Genomic DNA, 17,826 nt, shown 5'->3' on the forward strand with positions numbered 1-17,826 from the left:
ACACACACACACACACACACACACACACACACACACACACAGAGCAGAATCTTTGGCTGATTTGATATTTTCCCTTTTTATTTAAAACAAACATCTTTCCGGATCTGCTTCCCCAACTATGTACAAGCCCAGTCCCCCACCTGCCCTCAGGCAGGACTAGGGATGGGATGGGGAGGGGAGGGGATGGGCAAACAGCTGGGAAGTGGCCATGGCAGCTTGCTCTCAGGAAGAAGTGGGGCCCATGTGACCACCACACTGTCCTTGCCATACCAAGCCTCTCCCTGCCCCACCCCTTCTGTGACAAAAGGTGATTGGAGGTCATTTAGAGGCAGGGGTCAAGCTCTCTGGACACCGGGTCCTTCCACCCTCTTCCTTTGCCCACAGCCTTCAGGGTTCCTAGGTGCAGAGGCCCTACTGGGAGTAGGAGCTGAAGGATGGAGGAACACTGCTTTCAGTCTTGGAAGGGGAAGTCCCCCTCCTTTTGTTTCTCCTACTGTTGTATCCAACCTGTCAATGTGTCCATTCCATCATCTATGTACACACTTTCCCTCCATTTTCCCCACCCCTGACAAGTGCTTCTTCCTATTGCAAAATAAATAGGTTAAAAAGAAAACAAACCCAACATCCCAGCTCAACCCTGGCCAGAGTCAATGACTTGGGCCACGGTGGTCAGGCAAGCTGGCAGGCAGCCCATTTGGTGTCCAACATTGGAGCCTCCGGGTGGTGGCGGCATGGCAACAATGGCGGCATTAGCAGAGGTGTTGTTAAAATCCAGGGGGTAGAAGAGTTCAATTTAGGGGGAAAGCAGTTATCTGCCCAGGACCCCATGAGGTCCTTGTCACCCCCCCCCCCCCCACCCAGATGCCTGATGAGCCAGGAAAGTATTGTGTTATACAGGTCCATCAGGATCCTGTTTTGGAAGGTTAACATCACAGAGAAGACTCATGCTCCTCTTCTTCCACACAGCTTTCATGTTTTTCAGGCCTTTATGTTGACCTCCAGGCGTATTTCCTGTCTTTTTGTAGCCTTCAGTGCCAGTGGGGATTCGAGCCACAGGCAAGATGAGTGGCACTGACCAGAAGCAGAGCCAAGCAGGCCAGGCTGGGATCAGGGATAGGGCTATCACAGTCCAGAGAAGTGAGCAGAGTAGCTGGCCAGAGCTGCTGTGACTAGAAGGCAGAGCCACATGAGTGCCCAGCCCATACCCTTGGGCACAGCAGGACTGTCCCTTTGGCACAATCATTGGTTGGAGATCCTGAGGATCACCAGGCAGGTTGGTCCCGGAAGGGCAGTGCCCGGGCCAGAGAAGGAGAAAGAGTGGGTATGGTTTGTAGTATTCACTCCAGGCTGGGGTACCTGGGCTATAATGTAGTTGGGAGATTCCCCATCCCTAAATCTGGGGCCCACCAGAGTGAAGAACTGTCCTTGCTATCAGATCTAAGCCTTTTCCCCACTCTCCAAGGCTCCCCTAGGATCCTAGAGTGAGTTCTTATGCCCAGCTCTTGGCACTATCCACACCCACTGGTCTCCCCAACCCCTACCTCCCTCTAAAACTAGCTCCAAGTTTGAGGCACTGAATTCAAGGTGCACAACATATCACCAATCCCTTCTCCCAACCCTCCTGGGTCAGGGAGCTGGGCAGGTCGGCAATGCTAAGGCCTCCCTCCCGACTGTCTGGCCTTGAATCTCTGCCCCAGCCAAAACAGGCCAGGGAATGTAGGGCTGCTCCAAGGAGGTTTGAGTAAGGGAACAAAGAAAGTTGGTCATCCAGGAATGGAGCTGAAGCCTCCAAAGTTCCTTCAGCAGAGAGTGTCTGTATTGAAAGAAAGCTGGGCCTGTTGGGAAGAGATAACAAGGTTCAGATGGTCAGAGGCTTCCAACCTGAGTTTGGGTCTTTCCCTTTGACTTCCTCCTTTGTCTCTTTCTGTTAAATTGTCACCAAATCAACCTATTTGAATCTCATTCTCTATCTCTGTCTCCCTTGATCTTTGGGTCCCAAGACCTCTGTTTCTGACCATGACTTGACCTATGACTTTGGATCTCTCTTAGCCCCTCTATCATTCTCTATCACCGAGTCTCTGTCTCTCTGAGCCTCTTACCATCTCTGTCTCTGGATAGATCGAATGCATCAGGCAGAAGAGGAGATAGGGAAGGGAGAAGCCTTAAGGGGCCGTTACTATAGTAACTGCTGGATTCTGCCCTTGGCCCTGAGCCCCAGACTCTTTAGGGGTTAGAGTGCCCATAGAAATGTGAACCCCACCCACAGGGCCCGAGCCTCACCCTCTCCTCCTCAAAACTGATAAGCCCCTCGTCATCCGTATCAAGGTCCTCCGGTTCATCTGTTACCAGAGCACGGAGCTCTGTGGGTGTGGGACGGGGTCGGAGCAGACTGAGCAGCCGAGCCAAGGGGGACTGGAGAGCACAACTTGACTCTGTCTCTTGGGGCTCCAAGTTATCGCTTTGCTTCTTGGCAAAGTTCACAAACACCTGGGTTGGGCAGGAAAAGCAGACTGGGACACGCTGGACCAATGAATACCAGTAGCTCATCCCCCGACGCCTGCTTCAGGCATCTGTGTGCAGCTGGCTGTGAAGAGTTGGGGGAGGGGAAGGTTGGCACTCACATTGTCCAGTGTGGTCTGGCTGACCGAGTAATCCTCAATGCCCAGAACATCCACCACCTGCTCCATCTTGCTGAACACCTGTGCCAGTGAGATGTGCTCGGATTTTAGCTGATACTGCACTTTGGTGTGGTGTCGCTCCTGAGGGTTGAAGAAAGCAGGGGGTCAGCTCCCAAAGTACCCCCTCAATTAATGTCCGGAGGGCGCCCGAACCAGGCACTTTCCAACCCCACATGCTCCCTCCCAGTATCTCTAAGAATTCTCCTGTTCTCCTACAGAACTCTTAAAAGATATCCCTAACCCCTTTGGAGTCCCCTTATTTATTCAAGTGCCCCGAGGTCTTCTAAGAGCTCTCCCTCACTTCCTGAATCTCCCTTAGATTCCCCCTGATCTCCTCACAGCCTTCTGACCCCCTTTATGACCCCTGTGAATTCCCTCAAAGCCCCCCTGGTCCTCTCTGGGCTCCCCAGCACCCTGAGAAATGTCCCCCAGTCCCCTCAAGTCCCTGAGAATTCCCACTCTCTTCCCTAAGGACTATGTCCTGATCCCCTCATCAATCTCTCATAACCCCCACGAACCACCTCAAAGCCCTCCTGGCCCTCTGTGGGCTCCCCTGACCCTCACTTTGAGCACAGCTTCAGGGAAGTTTCGGTTGAAGAACCTCACTACCTCCTTCACGCTCTGGCTGCTCTTGGTCCTCACCGTAATCATGTAGCCATCACCAAACCTGGCAGGATGAAGGTGTGGGCTCCTGTCCCTGACCACCCCCTCCCGGCCATCACCCTCCCTTCTACTGCCCACCCTCGACACTGTCTCTGCCCTGGCCTCTGCTCCTCCTCCTCTTTTTGGAACCCTTCCTACACCCATACCCTTCTTCAGTCCCTCTGCTTGCCCCTGGTCCACTCCCCAAGCCCCTGTCCCTCTCCTTTCCTGTGTCCCACCCCTGTCTTTGTTACTGTCCCTGCCCACTGTCCCTATCCCCACTTTTGTACATTCACCTCTCCTTGCCCTTCCCTAGATCTTTCCAGGTCCCTGCCCTCCCCTCACCTGTTCTTCAGGTGCTGAATGCTGCCCAGGCACCTGAGCCGTCCATTCACCATGATGGCCAGTCGTGTACAAAGTGCTTCACACTCCTCCATGCTGCAGATAGAGTCACCAGAACTGGGTAAGGCGGAGTGGGTCCAGCCATGGGGGATCAAGGGGGTGAAGAGCACTCAGCTACTAAGGGAGCCAGCTAGGAGCACCAGAGACTCACATAGAGGAGGGAATCAGGGACCATGACGGATGGCCAGTAAGATAGCATGGGGTTACTTGGACTTGACAGCAGAGTACTTTTGGGAACTGGACAGGAGGAAGGCACCAGGGCTCCATGAAGATAAAAAAAGACAGGGGCAGCCAGGTGGCACAGTGGACAGAGCACCAGTCTTGGGGTCAGGAGGACTTGAGTTCAAATCCAGCCTCAGACACATAACACTCACTAGCTGTATGACTGGGCAAGTCACTTAATGCCAAATGCCCTCACCAAAAAAAAAAAAAAAAAAGACAAAAAAGACAACTTGGAGCACTGGGAACTGGCAAAGAGGAGGGAACTGAGAGCACCAGAAACTATTAGAAAGAGAAACATCAGGACCTGGCATATAGAAAGGGCATGGGACACTGGGAACTGGCAGAGAAGAGAGTACAGGGGCACTAGGAGCTGGAAAAGAGGGCTCCAAGGAACAAGGAACTGGAAGAGTGGAAAGTACTGCAGATAGGAGCTGGCAAAGAGGGAATAGGGAGCCCCAGAGACAGACAGAAAGGAAAACACAAGAGGCTGGTACAGAAGAGAGCACTGGGGATATCAGAAGCTAACAAAAAGATGGCATAGGGACAGTGGAGGATGGCAGAGGGGAAGGCATATGAAAGCAATAGAGAAGAGCATTGGGGAAACCAGGGATAGCAGATAGAATACTGGAGACATGCATCGGGAGCTGGCAGAGAAGAGGGCATGTGGGCACTTGGAGCTGGCAGAGAGAAGGGCATCAGGAGCTGATGGAAGGCATGGGGACATCAGGAGCTGGTATAGAGAAGGTCACCAGGAACACTGAAAGTTAGCAGAGAGGGTACGGGCATACCAACATTTGGAACAAGAGAGAGCATGGGAGCACCAGGAACTGGGGGCACAAGGAATTTGTAAAACAGAGGGTATCACGACCTCTGTATTAGTTAGCAGAGAACAGACTATCAGGAGCCAGCAAGGCTTCAAACCCCCCCAGACCTCCAAGGCTGCTGATTGAAGGGCCTCTCTCCTCCGCTGTGTAAACATCTCAAGAACAGGCATGCAGGGAGCAAGGACACTAACCTGTGGGATGTCAGCACCACTGAACGCCCCGTCTTGATGATGTCCAGGATGAGGTTCCACAGGAAACGTCGGGCCTTGGGGTCCATGCCCGTGGTGGGCTCATCCTGGGAGCATGGCCAAGGTCAGTCTTCCACCCTTCAACTACTCCTACTACTGCCTTTCCTCCCTAGCTCTTTGCTCCTTGCAGAATCCCAGCCCCTCTGCCCTCACCAGGAAGATGATGGTGGAGGAGCCAGCCAGGAGATAAGGCCTCCTGAGTGGGGCAGGGGGCCTGAGCTCTTGCTCTCTGGGTCTGCCAGCCCTCCCCAGTACTCACCAAGAAGATGAAGGCTGGGTAGCCAATGAGGGCGATGGCTGTGGACAGTTTTCTCTTATTGCCCCCGCTGTAAGTGCCTGCTGGTTTATCTGCATACTTGCTCAGTTCCAGTTTCTCTAATGCCCACTTGACCACCTATAATGACAGAATCAATGAATTTCAGAGCTGAACGAGGTCTCAGAGGCCATCAAGGATAAACCCAACAGGAACAGAAATCTCCTCTGTAACACCCCCTATAAGTGGTTACTCAGCCTCTGCTTGAAGAATCTCTTCAGTGATGGTGAACTCACTACTCACCAAGGCAGCTCATTCCACTTAAAAAGAGCTCCAATTATTTGGAACGTTTTTCCTTTTATGAAATTGGAACCTGCCTGCTTATGACTTCCCCACCTGCTCCTAGTTCTCTGGGGCGACACAGAACATGTCTAGCCCTATTCTATGACAGTCCTTCAAATATTGATGGGTGGGAATACAGGGCTAGGTAGGCTATGGGGACTGTCTTTTTCCTTTCTCATGGAAAGGAATCTGCCCAGGGCCCATGATCCCCTGAGGCACTTACGAGTGCCATCCCTTCCAAACCTCCCCCACTCCTGTTCCTCCCCCTTCAGGAATCCCCAGGGATGGGCAGGGGAAGTGAGACTTCAGTGGGGACAAAGACTCCAGCCCTACTGCTCAGAGATCCCTCCATATCACTGTCCTCCCCTTGACTGGTTATGCACTCCCCTATATGGACAATCTCTCCCTCCAGGTCAATCCCATTTCTTCTCTAGCCTCTCTATCTCTTCCCTCTCACCACCCATTAATAGCACAGTTGGAAGGGACCTTAAAATCCATCAAGTCCCCTTCCCCCATTTTTGGGCAAACTGAGGCTCTGTGAACTGTCTGGATTCACACAACTTGTAAATATCTGAACCCAGATCCTCCTGATTCCAAGTCCAGTGCCCCATCCACCATGCCATGCTGCCTCTTAGTCCCTCCCTCAGGTCACTGCCTCCCAATCTAAACCATCAGGTAGTGCTCCTTTCAGCCTTTCTGGTCAATGTCTCTGGTTGGAATACTTCCCTACCCAGTCCCTGGGGGCCTCCCTCCCACCCAGCCTCCTCACCCTCTCCTCGTCCTTCCAGGGGACCCCTCGAAGCCTTGTGTAGAGTTCCAGGTGCTCTTGGGCTGTGAGCTCATCAAACAGGGCATCAAACTGTGGGCAGTAGCCCAGACTCTGTTGTACTTGAAGGAGCTCTTTCAGGACGCTGTAGAGACCATGGCATAACCACTCAGGTCTGGCATTGCCCACATCCCTCCCTAGACCCTGTCTGGTTCTTCCCCATGCCTATGACCACCCAAACCTCAGCTCCTCGCTCTAAAGACCAGCTGAGGGGGGAGGCCTGCATCTGCCCCTAGCCTCGGCCCACCCCTCATTACAGACAAATGCAAGGTATTCCAAAACTCTTAGTGTGGTTTTAAGCTTTACAAGCTTAAGGGACTTTAGGGACATACTTGATTTGCCCATAGGGCCTCCCTTACTCTCTGAGAGAGCCCCTGACTCCACAAGCAAGACCAGGTCAGGAAGTGCAAGACCTTTTCATTTCTGTGTTCTCCTGGCCTCTAGTCTACCCCAGTGCCCTGCGGCAACTATTCCTCTCTGTTGCCGCGTTGGCCCCTGGGCACCTGTGTCCATTGATGAAGGCTTCGCCTCCTGTAGTACTCTCATCTCCCGTCAGCATCTTGAAGGTACTGGTCTTGCCAGCCCCATTGACGCCAAGGAGGCCAAAACATTCTCCAGGCCGCACACCCACACAGAGCCGGTCTACAGCTAAGATGCGCCCAATCTTACGTGATTTATACACCTGCAGGAGTGAGGGAATGGGGCTTCAGGGGAAAGAATCCTATTCCTCACACCCACGCTTAGGGTTTCTCCCATCTCCCTGCTCTTCCCTGACCCTTAAGTCAGTGTCCTCCATATTCCCTAGCGAGTTCTCCCCTTTCCTGGTCAGAATCCTCTTTGCCCAAACCCAACCCCTGACCCTCTTAAACATTGACTATTGGTTTGAATGGCCTCTTCCCCCCAACAATCAGTATCTCCTGATCTGTTTCCCTAAACCCTGGGTTGGTCTCCAGGGGTCAGTCCTTCATCTGAGGTCCCACCTTGGTCAGGTTCTCAATCTTGACCATGTCATTGTCTGCATCCCCCCTCAGGACCCGCTGCCGTTCGATGGCTACATCCACATCATCTTCAATAGGCTTGGTGGATACAGGCAGGCGCCTGGGGAGAGAAAAGGCAAGGGGCTAATAGGGCAGGACAGCTTGGGGAGAAGGGGCTCTGCCTAGCCAGCACTACTCACCTGCCTTAACCTAGACCCTCACTGGTGGAGGTGGGCAGCACCTGGAGCAGGGCAGGATGCTCACAGTCATAAACATTAGAATTTTGGAGCTGAATGGGGTAGTCTAGTCTAACTCACACCTGAATAGATATCACCTTGAATATATCCCTTCTGACTGGTCATCCAGCCCCTACTTGAACAGGAAACTCATTATACCTCCAAGGCAATCCATTCTATTTTTGAACAACTTTAATTGTCAAGGAAGCCAAATCTACCTCCTTGTAATGTCCATCCTTCCCTCTTAATTCTGCCTTCTGGGGTCAAGTCAAAAAAGCTTAAACCCTCTTCTATATGACAGCCCATAAGATACCTAAAGACAACTAACATTTCCCTATCTCGTCTTTTCTCCTTCAGACTAAATCTCCCTAGTGCCTACCCAATCTTCATGTTAAATGGTTTCCAGTTTCTTCCTACTATCCCAATCTGCCAATGTCCTTCCCAAAATGTGGCACCCAGAACTAGACATATTACTTCAAAGGCAGTCTGCTGAGGGCCAAGGACAACATTACTCCCCTCATTCTTGATGCAGTACAACTGAATTTTCTGATCTCTCTACACCTGTTCTGCTCCTGACTGCACATCGGGGGAAGGCAAGAGCAGACCAGCCTCATTCCAGCCCAGAAGAAACCCGCCTAAAATCACTGATTCTTCCCAGGACCAACTCAGCTTATACAGGATTCTCTGGCCTGGCCTCCACACTCACTGGGGCTGCCGGAGGAAGTTGTACTGACACATGATGGTGATAAAGAAACCCACGAAGCCTTCTATTGTCATGGCAACCAGGCCTCTTGTGACAATGTCCCATTCGAAGGGGGATTTCATTTTGTCGAACTGGCCTGTGGAAGGAAAAGGGGGGATTGGGCTTATTGGGGTCTTACCCAGAAAAAGCACAGGCTACCTCCTGATTGATGTGATATAAGAGGTGCCTCCAACCCCCAAATATCTCCACCACAGTGCCTGAAATTCCATCCTTAGAACTTCCCTTTAGATTTAGCATTGCCCTTTCAAGTTTCCTCTGGTAAAATGCAAAAGCCCCTGGGAAGGCTCACACATGAGTCCTTCACACCTTTGTGTGAATGAGTCTGAGTTCTCCTCCTTGACAAGAAGAGCCCTCTAGATTGAGCAGCACTGAAAGTGGAGAGGGGTAAAAGCCAACCCTGAGTTGTGGTTACTTCCTTCTTCCTCTGAAGCTCATCAACTTGCAGGCCCTCTCCAATGGCAGCCTCCTTCATCCCAATCCTTCTAGAGGCTCAGCGTCTTGAGCCTTTACTTGCTTTTTCCTCCCTTTTTCCTAGAGCCCAGTGCATTGAGCCCTTGCTGATACCTGTCTCCTTCCCACCCCTGGATCTCTGTGCCTTGAGCCTCTGAAGATGCCCATCTCCCTCCTCCCCCTTCCTTGGGCTCACCTATCTTGGCATAATACTCATTGATGTACTCATTGTAAGCCATCTCCATGAGCCCATGGCCCAAGTTGTAGTTGGGAAAGATGAGGAAGCAGCTCTTCAGGTAACTGTTTACTAATTTCAAGTCCTGGGGAAGGAAGCAGGGTAAGGAGCTCCCATCGATCCTATTTGGGGCATGGTACCTTGGCATGGGTCACCCCTGCACTCCACCCCTGGAAAGAGGGCCAATGTTTCTGGCCCAGGCACCTCATCTATAGCCACCAAAGGGGACAGCTCTAATGCCCATCTCTCTTGTTCCCCTAGGAAGAGGCCATCTGAAATGCCTACCCTGGTCCCTGGATAAAAGAGTCAGTGCCTTAACACCCAGGTATGTGCTGTCCACCCCATCCCATGGGCACCTTGTCATGTTCAAAGAGTTGCAGCAGGAAAGTGGCAACGGTGGCAGTAATGCCAATGAAGAGGTTGATGACAATGAGGAAGACATAGGCAGAACTGGGCACCTCGAACCAGAAGGAGGCAGGGTACATGATGGGTGTGATTGACCAGCTACAAGTGGAAGAGAGGGATGGTCAATGACAGGCAGGATCCCACTCTTGGACAGCTCACCTCCAGGGTCCCCACACCCCCACCCAGGTCTCCTCTTGGGGAGCTCATGGATGGACCCAGGAGTTCCAGTTCACAGCTGGTCTCCAGGGTCAGTTCCCATCTCCTCCATTCCCTCTGCATGACCCCAGAGACCATACCCATAGAGCAAGAAGAGGGAGAGCACAGCAGGGAAGTTGGTAGGTGAAGTGTAGGCAGGAAGGTCGAACACAAAGAGGATGATGATACAGCAAGTGGCCGGCACCAAATAGTTCAGCTGAAAGACACAGGAAAGGCAGGTGTATGCATTGGGAAAGTGGTCTTTGGAGGATGGAGGGGTAGGGCATGGGAAAGTCATACTATAAGACTGGAATCTGAAATGTCCTTGAAAGCTCAGCCTGTAAGGGTACGGGCCTGACAGATGTGGTAGAAGGAAGGGAGAGAAAGGGATAGACAAGTGGCTAGACCCTTCTGTGTGTGCCCACTGGGAGTAGGCACACTGGCTGAGACAAAGCAAGAACCCAGTGGGCATGGTACCCAGGATGTGAGTGGGTACAGCAATCAGGAGGTGAAAGGACCAGCACTTGAGGACGGTGCATTTGGTGTCCTCAGGATGGCACGCACAGTGATATCCTTACCATATCCCAGACATAGTTGGCCAGCCAGTAGATGACAGGGTTGCAGCCGCTGACAAACTGTAGGTGTTTGGCCTTAGTGGCTTTCTCAGCCACTAGAAAGACCACGAAGCTGGCCGGCACAAAGGACATGGCCACGATGATAAAGATGGCAATGACTACATCTGTGCCTTGAAGGCTGAGGGCAGAGAGGAAAAAGAGGGTGGTCACAGTCACCTTCAGTCTCCCCGGTATAGTCCCTGCTCCTTCTACTCTCAAAGAGGGAGGATGTGGTCAGTGCTCCCACTTTCCATGCCCAACCAAAAGGAAGAATACAGTCTGCACACTCCAAACCCAACTTTGACAGTGGGCATACAGCACCTCCTTCCTCTCCCCACCTCCCATCCACACGCCCTCTTAACAACATACAGGTAATCCAAGGAGAGGCTGGCGCTGGTCTTATTCATGGGATGGTTGGTGACAGTGATGCCTAAGGCAAAAGAGAGGGGATAGGGTTAAGCCCTGTAAGATACTCACTCTGACTCCCCTGGTGGTATTCCTCTGCTATTCCCTGACACTAGTCCATCCATGAACTCACCGTAGGCTGCAGGGTTTCCTTTGCTTTTGGGTAGATTGGCACGGAGGATGGCATTGTTGAGGGTGTTTAAGTAAGTAGGCATGCTGTGGTACCCCTTGTTGTTGTAGAAGACCTAGAAGAAGAAAGAGCACAGAAAAATGGCGGGGCATGAACTTGGGGAAGATGGGAGGGATGGTGGAGGTGGAGGGAGCAGAGAGAAGAAGGATCATCGGATCACAGATTTGAAGCTAGAAGGGACATTTAGAGGTAATCTACTCCAACCTCTTCATTTTACAAATGAAGAAACTGAGGCTTAGAGAGTTTAAGTGACTTGCCCAGCGTCACAGAGTTATTAGTAAGTGAAAGGCACCTCTTGACTCCAAGTCCAGTATTCTATCCAGCAGGCTTCCAAAGGACAGACAGATATCATTCAAGATGATGGGCTGGCATTGGGGCTGTGCTCATGGCATGGTCTGGGCACTATCCATTCTCCCCTACCCTTAGGCCCTGCAGGATCTAGTGCTTGGATGGCTGGCTTTACTTCTTACCTGGGCAGTTCTCCTCACTGCAATCTTGCGTACCATTGGGGGGGCCTTGGCTCCAAAGGAGGCAGGTACTGACTTCTGGATGTTGCCAAAGGTGATGGCTCCATATCTGGGTGGGGACAGGAGAGGAAGGAGAGAGGTCTGTAAAGACAGCCCTCACCTGGCCAGTTAATAGGAGCTTCCCCAATCCAACCTCAGGCCCCTGGCTTCAGACACCCAGGATCTCCCAGCCTGCCGCAGGCTCCTCCCTCCCTCCCTCCCTGTGCCTACTCCCAACCTGTGCAGCCTGAAGCGGTCTGAAGTGTAGAGGAGATACTCTGACACATTTCGGCCCGTGATGTCAGTCAAGATGTCTCCTGTTACCACCTTCATCTGGGGTGGGCGTCCACCTACACCACTGGGGCAGGAGAATCCAGTCCCCTGCATGGAGCATGTGCACTTGATGGGTTCATGGACTATACGCGGCAGTGCTGGGACAGAGGTCACTGTCTCTGTGGGCAGAGCATTACTATTCAGCTCCTCCCCTCTTCCACTTAGATTCCTGTAGCTTCCTACCCGGCCTTGCTGCCCCTAGTGAACCTCATCATCAACTTGTCTTCCAAGTAGGAGCAATCTTCTTAAAGTACCAGTGCCCTTCATCTACTCCGATACTCTCAGTGGCTCCCACCACCTATTAAATAAAGAACTTCATCTGCCTAGTACTCAAAACCCTCCACAATCTACCTCCACTCCAACTCTACCTTCCAACCTTATTTTCTATTATTTTGTTGTTATTCGGTCGTATCTGACTCTTCATGACCCCATTTGGGGTTTTCTTGGCAAAGATACTGGAGTGGTTTGCTGTTTCCTTCTCTAGCTCATTTTACAAATAAGGAAACTGAGGCAAACAGGGTTAAGTGACTTGCCCAGGGTCACACACCTAGTAAGTGTCTGAGGTCAGATTTGAAGTCAGGTCTTCCTGGCTCCAGGCCCAGCATTCTATCTACTGAGCTATGTAGCTGCCCCTATTTTAAAAATTATTTTTATGGGGGCAGCTAGGTGGCACAGTGGATAGAGCACTGGCCCTGAAGTCAGGAGGACCTCAGTTCAAATCTGGCCTCAGACCAACACTTGACACTTAATAGCTGTGTGACCCTGGGCAAGTCACTTAACCCCAATTGCCTAAAAACTTAAAAAAAATTTATTTTCATTATTTTACTATTCCCTTTCATATATACCATAATACAGCAAAACAAAACTACTCCTCTTCCTCCCTATTTTTGACCTATTCTCTTCTATTCTCTAGGCCTTTGTTCATGCTGTCCCCTCAGGTCTGAAAAGACACTTCCCCTCCTTCTCTTTTTTCCCCTCCTCCCCTGCCCCCACCATCCAGTCCACTGTTTGTCTCTTGAAGCCTCTCCTTTGTCAAGGCCACCATGAATGCCGCCTCCTCCATGAGGCCTTCCCTTCCAAATGAAAGTGATCTCTTCCTCCTCAGATGTCTCATAGCACTTTGCCTGGACTTCTCCTTTACAGTGATCTCACTGTCCCTGGCAGCATAGCTACTTGTAAGCATCTTTCTCCCATCAGATTATAAACAATTTAAAAGCAGGGTCTGTATCACATCTATTTTTGTATCTGTGGTAGCTAGTACATGTCTCTGCATACAATAAAGTGCTTCATAAATGTTTACTGAATGAAAGTTATTTCTTAATACTTTTTTTTTTTTTTACTTTTTCATGAGGCATTTGGGGTTAAGTGACTTGCCCAAGGTCACAGAGCTAGTAAGCATCTACTGTCTGAGGCTAGATTTCAACTCAAGTCCTCCTGATTCCAAGGCCAGAGTTCTATCCACTGCGCCACCTAGCTGCCCCTGAAAATTATTTCTTAAATAACTGCAGATGTGCATCCACCACAACTAGGGCATAATGCCCAGTCCCTCACTGCCTAAAGTATGGGCACAGCTGGGAAAGACCTTCCTCTCCTGACAGCAGGGACAGGCTCAGCTCATGGATACCATCTAGTGGTGCATTCAACTCATTAATCACAGGTCTAGGGGAAACCCAAGTGTCCACCAGCTCAGGGAGCTCCATACCTCTCATGGTAGTGGGTAGCAGTGTGGTATTCCAGGCCCTCAGGATCTCTTCATCAGGAGACAAAGGGAAGTCAGAGGGTGCAGGAGAGGGAGGTGGTGGTACAAAGTTGGACAGGGGCAGCCCTTGGGTGAAGGAGTCAATGCACATGGCATCAAAGTATCGCGCAGCCAACATCCTGGACTCACTGTTACTCAGGTTCAGAGTCAATACCAAGGTCCCATTGGCAGGTGTTTTCAGCACACACGTGGCACCCACACCAGAAGGCAGCCGAAATGTGTTAACCAGCTGTTGGGGACTGGCATCGGGGGATAGTTTGAGGCTAGTAAAAGAGAATGTAATGGCTATGAGCTCTAGGGGCCAAGGCCTGCCACTGCCCAAGAATTTTCCCCCATCAGGCTGGTTCATCTCTTCCTGGGACACTCTCTCTCCTCATCTCCACCTTTAGAATCCTTCCCTTGATTCAGGACCTAGTTAAAATGACACCTTCTTTAGGAGGCCTTTTATCAGTCTCTCAGGTGCTAAAGACTTCCACTCAAAGATTTCCTCCCATTTCCCCTTTATATATCTTCTATGTACATGTTGTCTTCCCCATTAGAATGTAAGCTCCTTGAGGGCAGGGGCCCCTTTTTTTGTATCCCTAGTGCTTAGCCAAGTGACTGGCTTGTAGAAGAGTTTAATTTTTCTGTAGATTAAGAGACTGCCTCTCCCTCCTCACCCCCAGTGTCAGCCCCTCTCTTCCCAGTGTTTAACCCTTGGGGAGCTCACCGATATTCATGTCGCTCTTCATTGGCATAGGGGATGAAGTTGCCCCGGGGCTGAGTGTAATTGTGGTACTGGGAGGGTGAGAGGATCAGTGGGGGCAGGTCCCCTAGGATGGAATGGAGAAAGAGAGAACCACGTTGGGTGTGAGAAGGAGGGCAATAGTGGGACAGCCTCACCATCCCCCTGCCACATGGCCATACCTTCTGAGTGAGGGTAACTTGGGACTATTACCACTACCACTACCCCACTACCACTACCACTACCACTGCTACTAGCATGTATATCATTTTAAGGTTTCTAAAACCTTGAGGCAAGTATTATTATTATTCTTATTTTACAGATGAGAAAATGGAGTCTGAAAGAGGTTAAGTGACTTGCCCAGGGCCACACAGCAAATAAATATCTAGGGCAGGATTTGAACTCAGGCCTTCCTGACTCCAATGCCAGTACTCTATCCACTGTACCACCTAGCTGCCTAGGAGAAACACAAGCTGAGGAGAAACAGGAAAGTCACACAATGACAAATCTGGAAGGAACCTTAAAACATCAACTAAATCCAACTCCCCCCATTTTAAGGAAGGGGAAACTAAGACCCAGAAGGAAAAGGGATGTCCAGAGTCACACAATGAACTAGAAGCTGAGTCAGGACCAGACTCCCCAGGGCTTCTGATTTCTAGTTTCAGGTACTTTTCATTGGGCATGAGTCCCAGCTCTGGTATATATTAGCTGTATGTCTGCCAGAAAGTCACAACCTCTCTGAGCTGAGTTTCCTTATTTGCAAAATGAGAATAATCACCTGTCTCACAGGATTATCACGAATGCTCTTTGCAAGCCCTAAAGTACTATTGTTGTTGCACTCTACGCCTCCCCTTGCCTCATGGAGAAGATGGGGCAGGTGGAGGACATGGGATCACTGCCCACATTCCAGCCCAGGTCAGTAAGGAGTCAGCATGCACAGCCACTCCCCTGGAGTGTGAAGAAGCTACAAGCAAAACCATTGGCTAGTGAGCTTCATCCAAGGGGAAGTAAGCTATGGGATTGTGTTCCTGCATGGCCATAACAAAATGGGCTTCACAGGGGTCGAGTTAAATCCCTGGAACACAAGAGCCATACAGGGGCTCATTACTGATAGAGAGATACTGGGGAAGATGCTCAGATTGCAGAATAAGATAGATAACAGCTGGGAGGACCTTAATTATCCTGTCCAACTTCTCATTTCACAGAAGTAGAAACTGAGGCACAGGAGAGGGAAAGTGACACCAAGTCACACAATTAGTGGCAGAGCTGGGATTGGAACCCAAGTTTCTTGACTTCTTATCCAAGGTATATCTCTTATCCCCTTACTAGAGCATAAGCTCCATGAAATCAGAAGACTAATTCCTCATTTTTACCTCCCACAATGCCAAGGACAGGGCCTTGAACAAAATGATACCCGGAGAAGGAATATCATTTTCTGAAGGTAACATCGACGAGTAAGGACTAGAAACCAGGTCTCCTGACTCTCAGTCCAGTAATCTCTAACTCTGAAATGACATCAGGGATGACCCCCGACTAAGGACAGATAGATAACCCCCTCCAGATGGAGCCTGGGGACATCTGTGCTCACACCCATACCAATCTCGGGGACAGAGAGGGCTACGGTCATGGCCACGCAGACAAAGAAGGCAGGCAGCAGGATCTGGGAGAAGAGTGCCTTGGTGTTGCGACGAGCACAGTGGAAACGTTTGACCAAGAGCCCATGAAACTGGCGCAGCTTCAGCCACCAGCCTTCTAGTTTGGAGCTGCCCTGGCCGACCATTGACAAGGTCTCGGCCTCCACCTCTGCAAAAAAGAACAGACACGGGGGCCACTCAGATTCTGCTCCCTCATCTTTCCTTCTCTCTCAGCTTCAGGCTAAGGGCAGAGGCTGAAGGGTAAGACCTCTTGGCACTGCCAGGGCCCTGGAATCAATAGGTCCCCAACTCATTACTGACTGACCCCACTCATGAGGCTTCTCACCTGAGAGATTATTAAAAGGGGACCAATGGTGTGTAGGGCAGAGAGAAAGTCTTTACCCATTGGAAAGTGATTGTAGGGGGTCAGAAAAGGGGAAAAAGGATGAGGGATCTTGACATGTGGTAGAGAAACCAGCAGCATCTAGAGGAGTCTTTGGGAGGTTAGAGACAGGGCCCAAAAAGATCTGGAGAGATTTTAAGGAGGAAGCTAGAAAGTTGGAGGAGTGAGTCAGTCAACGACTACAGGGAGGCAGGAACTGAAGAAGGGAAGCCTGAGTCAGGGTTGGGGAGGGGGCCTATAGAGTTGGAGATGGTATCTGTGGTTGCTGGAGAGAAGGCCGTTGGAGGTCTGGATAGGGGCTTGGTGGATGTGTGTCAGGGAGAGGTGGTCAGGGTAAATTAGATGGATCATAGGAGAACAGATAGAGGTATGGATCTGTGGGGACTAGAGAAAGGGCCTGCATGGGCATAGGAGAAGGGACCTGTGGAAGCTTGAAGGGGTAGGACAGGAGGCTTTGAAAGTCCCAGTTTGGATTCTGGGATAGCAGGGTGACTGGCTATGCCTCCTGAGAGCATCAGCCAGACCAGAGGAGGCAGAGCACCTCAGGAACCACATAAAGTTCCCCCCAGACCTGTTTAAAAATTAACCACAGCTACGGCTATGCCTACCTTGCAGACTAACATTGTCGGGGTCCTGAAGGTTGTCAAAGAGTGGGGAGTAGTCACCATAAACTTCAACATAGGCACCTTCCTCATCCCCCCGGACAGAGCCCGCCGAGGAAGAGGAGCGCAGGGATGCCTGGGACTGCGCCAGCTGAGAGCAGGCCACCAGATTGCTGTGCTCAGTTGGGGGTGAGATGGCCGCCTCCCTGTCCTTCTGCACCTCGGCTTTAGGAAGAGCATCCTTCTTGGACTCCTTTATGTCTGGCGGGGTTGAGGAGAGGCTTGTCACCGCTTCTGCAAGGAGCTGGATACCAGCCTCACCCCCTTCCCCAATCCCTAGTCCTCATACTCTAAGTGGGCAGTAAGTGTTCTGCCCTCAAAAGTAGTCCCTGGGGTAGGAGCGTCAGTGCCCTACAGCGTGGTGCCTCTGCCCTCCCTCCCTTCTGCTGGGCAGCTGCAGGCCACACTGAGGTGACCTTTTGTCTTACCTTGCTAGGGCTCAGGCCCAGTCTTCCCTATGCCTTTGTTAACCTCAGACAATCACTTCTACCACCTCCCCACCAGTAACCTAGACTTTGCCCCTGGGTCCCTCAGCTATGATGGGTGAATTTTTGCCTTATCTTGCTGGGGCCCAGGCCTCTTCACTACTTCCTGACCAACTCCATGTTGGCGCTATGCTCATACCCCTCCCCTTTCTAGCTCTCTTTTATATATTATCTTCTCCCATTAGAACATAAACTCCTAGAGGACAGGAACTATCTTGCTTGTACCTGCATTCCTAGCATTTGGAACAGTGTTTGGCACAAAGTACAGAATAAATGCTTTATCTATCTGGGTCAGGGTAGGTGGGATGATAACTGGAGATAAAGAAACACATCTGATGACTTCTCTAGATTCTGGCTCATAATAAGGGCAAGGAGGCTGGACAGTGCCCACAGATGTTGACACCTCCCCATCA

The 17,826-nt window shown here is 51.0% G+C and overlaps 1 protein-coding gene across 1 annotated transcript in view; it reads right to left on the reverse strand.

Moving 5' to 3' along the window:
- Positions 1 to 57: 57 nt before the first annotated feature.
- Positions 58 to 17,826, reverse strand: part of ABCA2 (ATP binding cassette subfamily A member 2) — a 72,968-nt gene continuing 55,199 nt past the window's right edge. The window contains exons 28-50 of the mRNA XM_027849055.1: positions 16,875 to 17,129; positions 15,826 to 16,032; positions 14,215 to 14,317; positions 13,449 to 13,768; positions 11,652 to 11,865; positions 11,378 to 11,483; positions 10,851 to 10,962; positions 10,682 to 10,742; positions 10,277 to 10,451; positions 9,800 to 9,915; positions 9,455 to 9,602; positions 9,060 to 9,183; positions 8,357 to 8,489; positions 7,418 to 7,535; positions 6,941 to 7,119; positions 6,381 to 6,522; positions 5,276 to 5,410; positions 4,960 to 5,063; positions 3,666 to 3,758; positions 3,243 to 3,345; positions 2,622 to 2,759; positions 2,281 to 2,487; positions 58 to 1,835 (exon numbers count right to left, since the gene is read on the reverse strand). Of these exons, the coding sequence (XP_027704856.1) occupies positions 1,800 to 1,835; positions 2,281 to 2,487; positions 2,622 to 2,759; positions 3,243 to 3,345; positions 3,666 to 3,758; positions 4,960 to 5,063; positions 5,276 to 5,410; positions 6,381 to 6,522; positions 6,941 to 7,119; positions 7,418 to 7,535; positions 8,357 to 8,489; positions 9,060 to 9,183; positions 9,455 to 9,602; positions 9,800 to 9,915; positions 10,277 to 10,451; positions 10,682 to 10,742; positions 10,851 to 10,962; positions 11,378 to 11,483; positions 11,652 to 11,865; positions 13,449 to 13,768; positions 14,215 to 14,317; positions 15,826 to 16,032; positions 16,875 to 17,129 (3,329 nt within the window). The 3' untranslated portion in view covers positions 58 to 1,799. The remainder of the gene's footprint in view (positions 1,836 to 2,280; positions 2,488 to 2,621; positions 2,760 to 3,242; positions 3,346 to 3,665; positions 3,759 to 4,959; positions 5,064 to 5,275; positions 5,411 to 6,380; positions 6,523 to 6,940; positions 7,120 to 7,417; positions 7,536 to 8,356; positions 8,490 to 9,059; positions 9,184 to 9,454; positions 9,603 to 9,799; positions 9,916 to 10,276; positions 10,452 to 10,681; positions 10,743 to 10,850; positions 10,963 to 11,377; positions 11,484 to 11,651; positions 11,866 to 13,448; positions 13,769 to 14,214; positions 14,318 to 15,825; positions 16,033 to 16,874; positions 17,130 to 17,826) is intronic.

The sequence above is a fragment of the Vombatus ursinus genome, unplaced genomic scaffold (genome assembly GCF_900497805.2).
Source record: "Vombatus ursinus unplaced genomic scaffold, bare-nosed wombat genome assembly UNPS02000580.1, whole genome shotgun sequence".
Lineage (NCBI taxonomy): Eukaryota > Metazoa > Chordata > Mammalia > Diprotodontia > Vombatidae > Vombatus > Vombatus ursinus.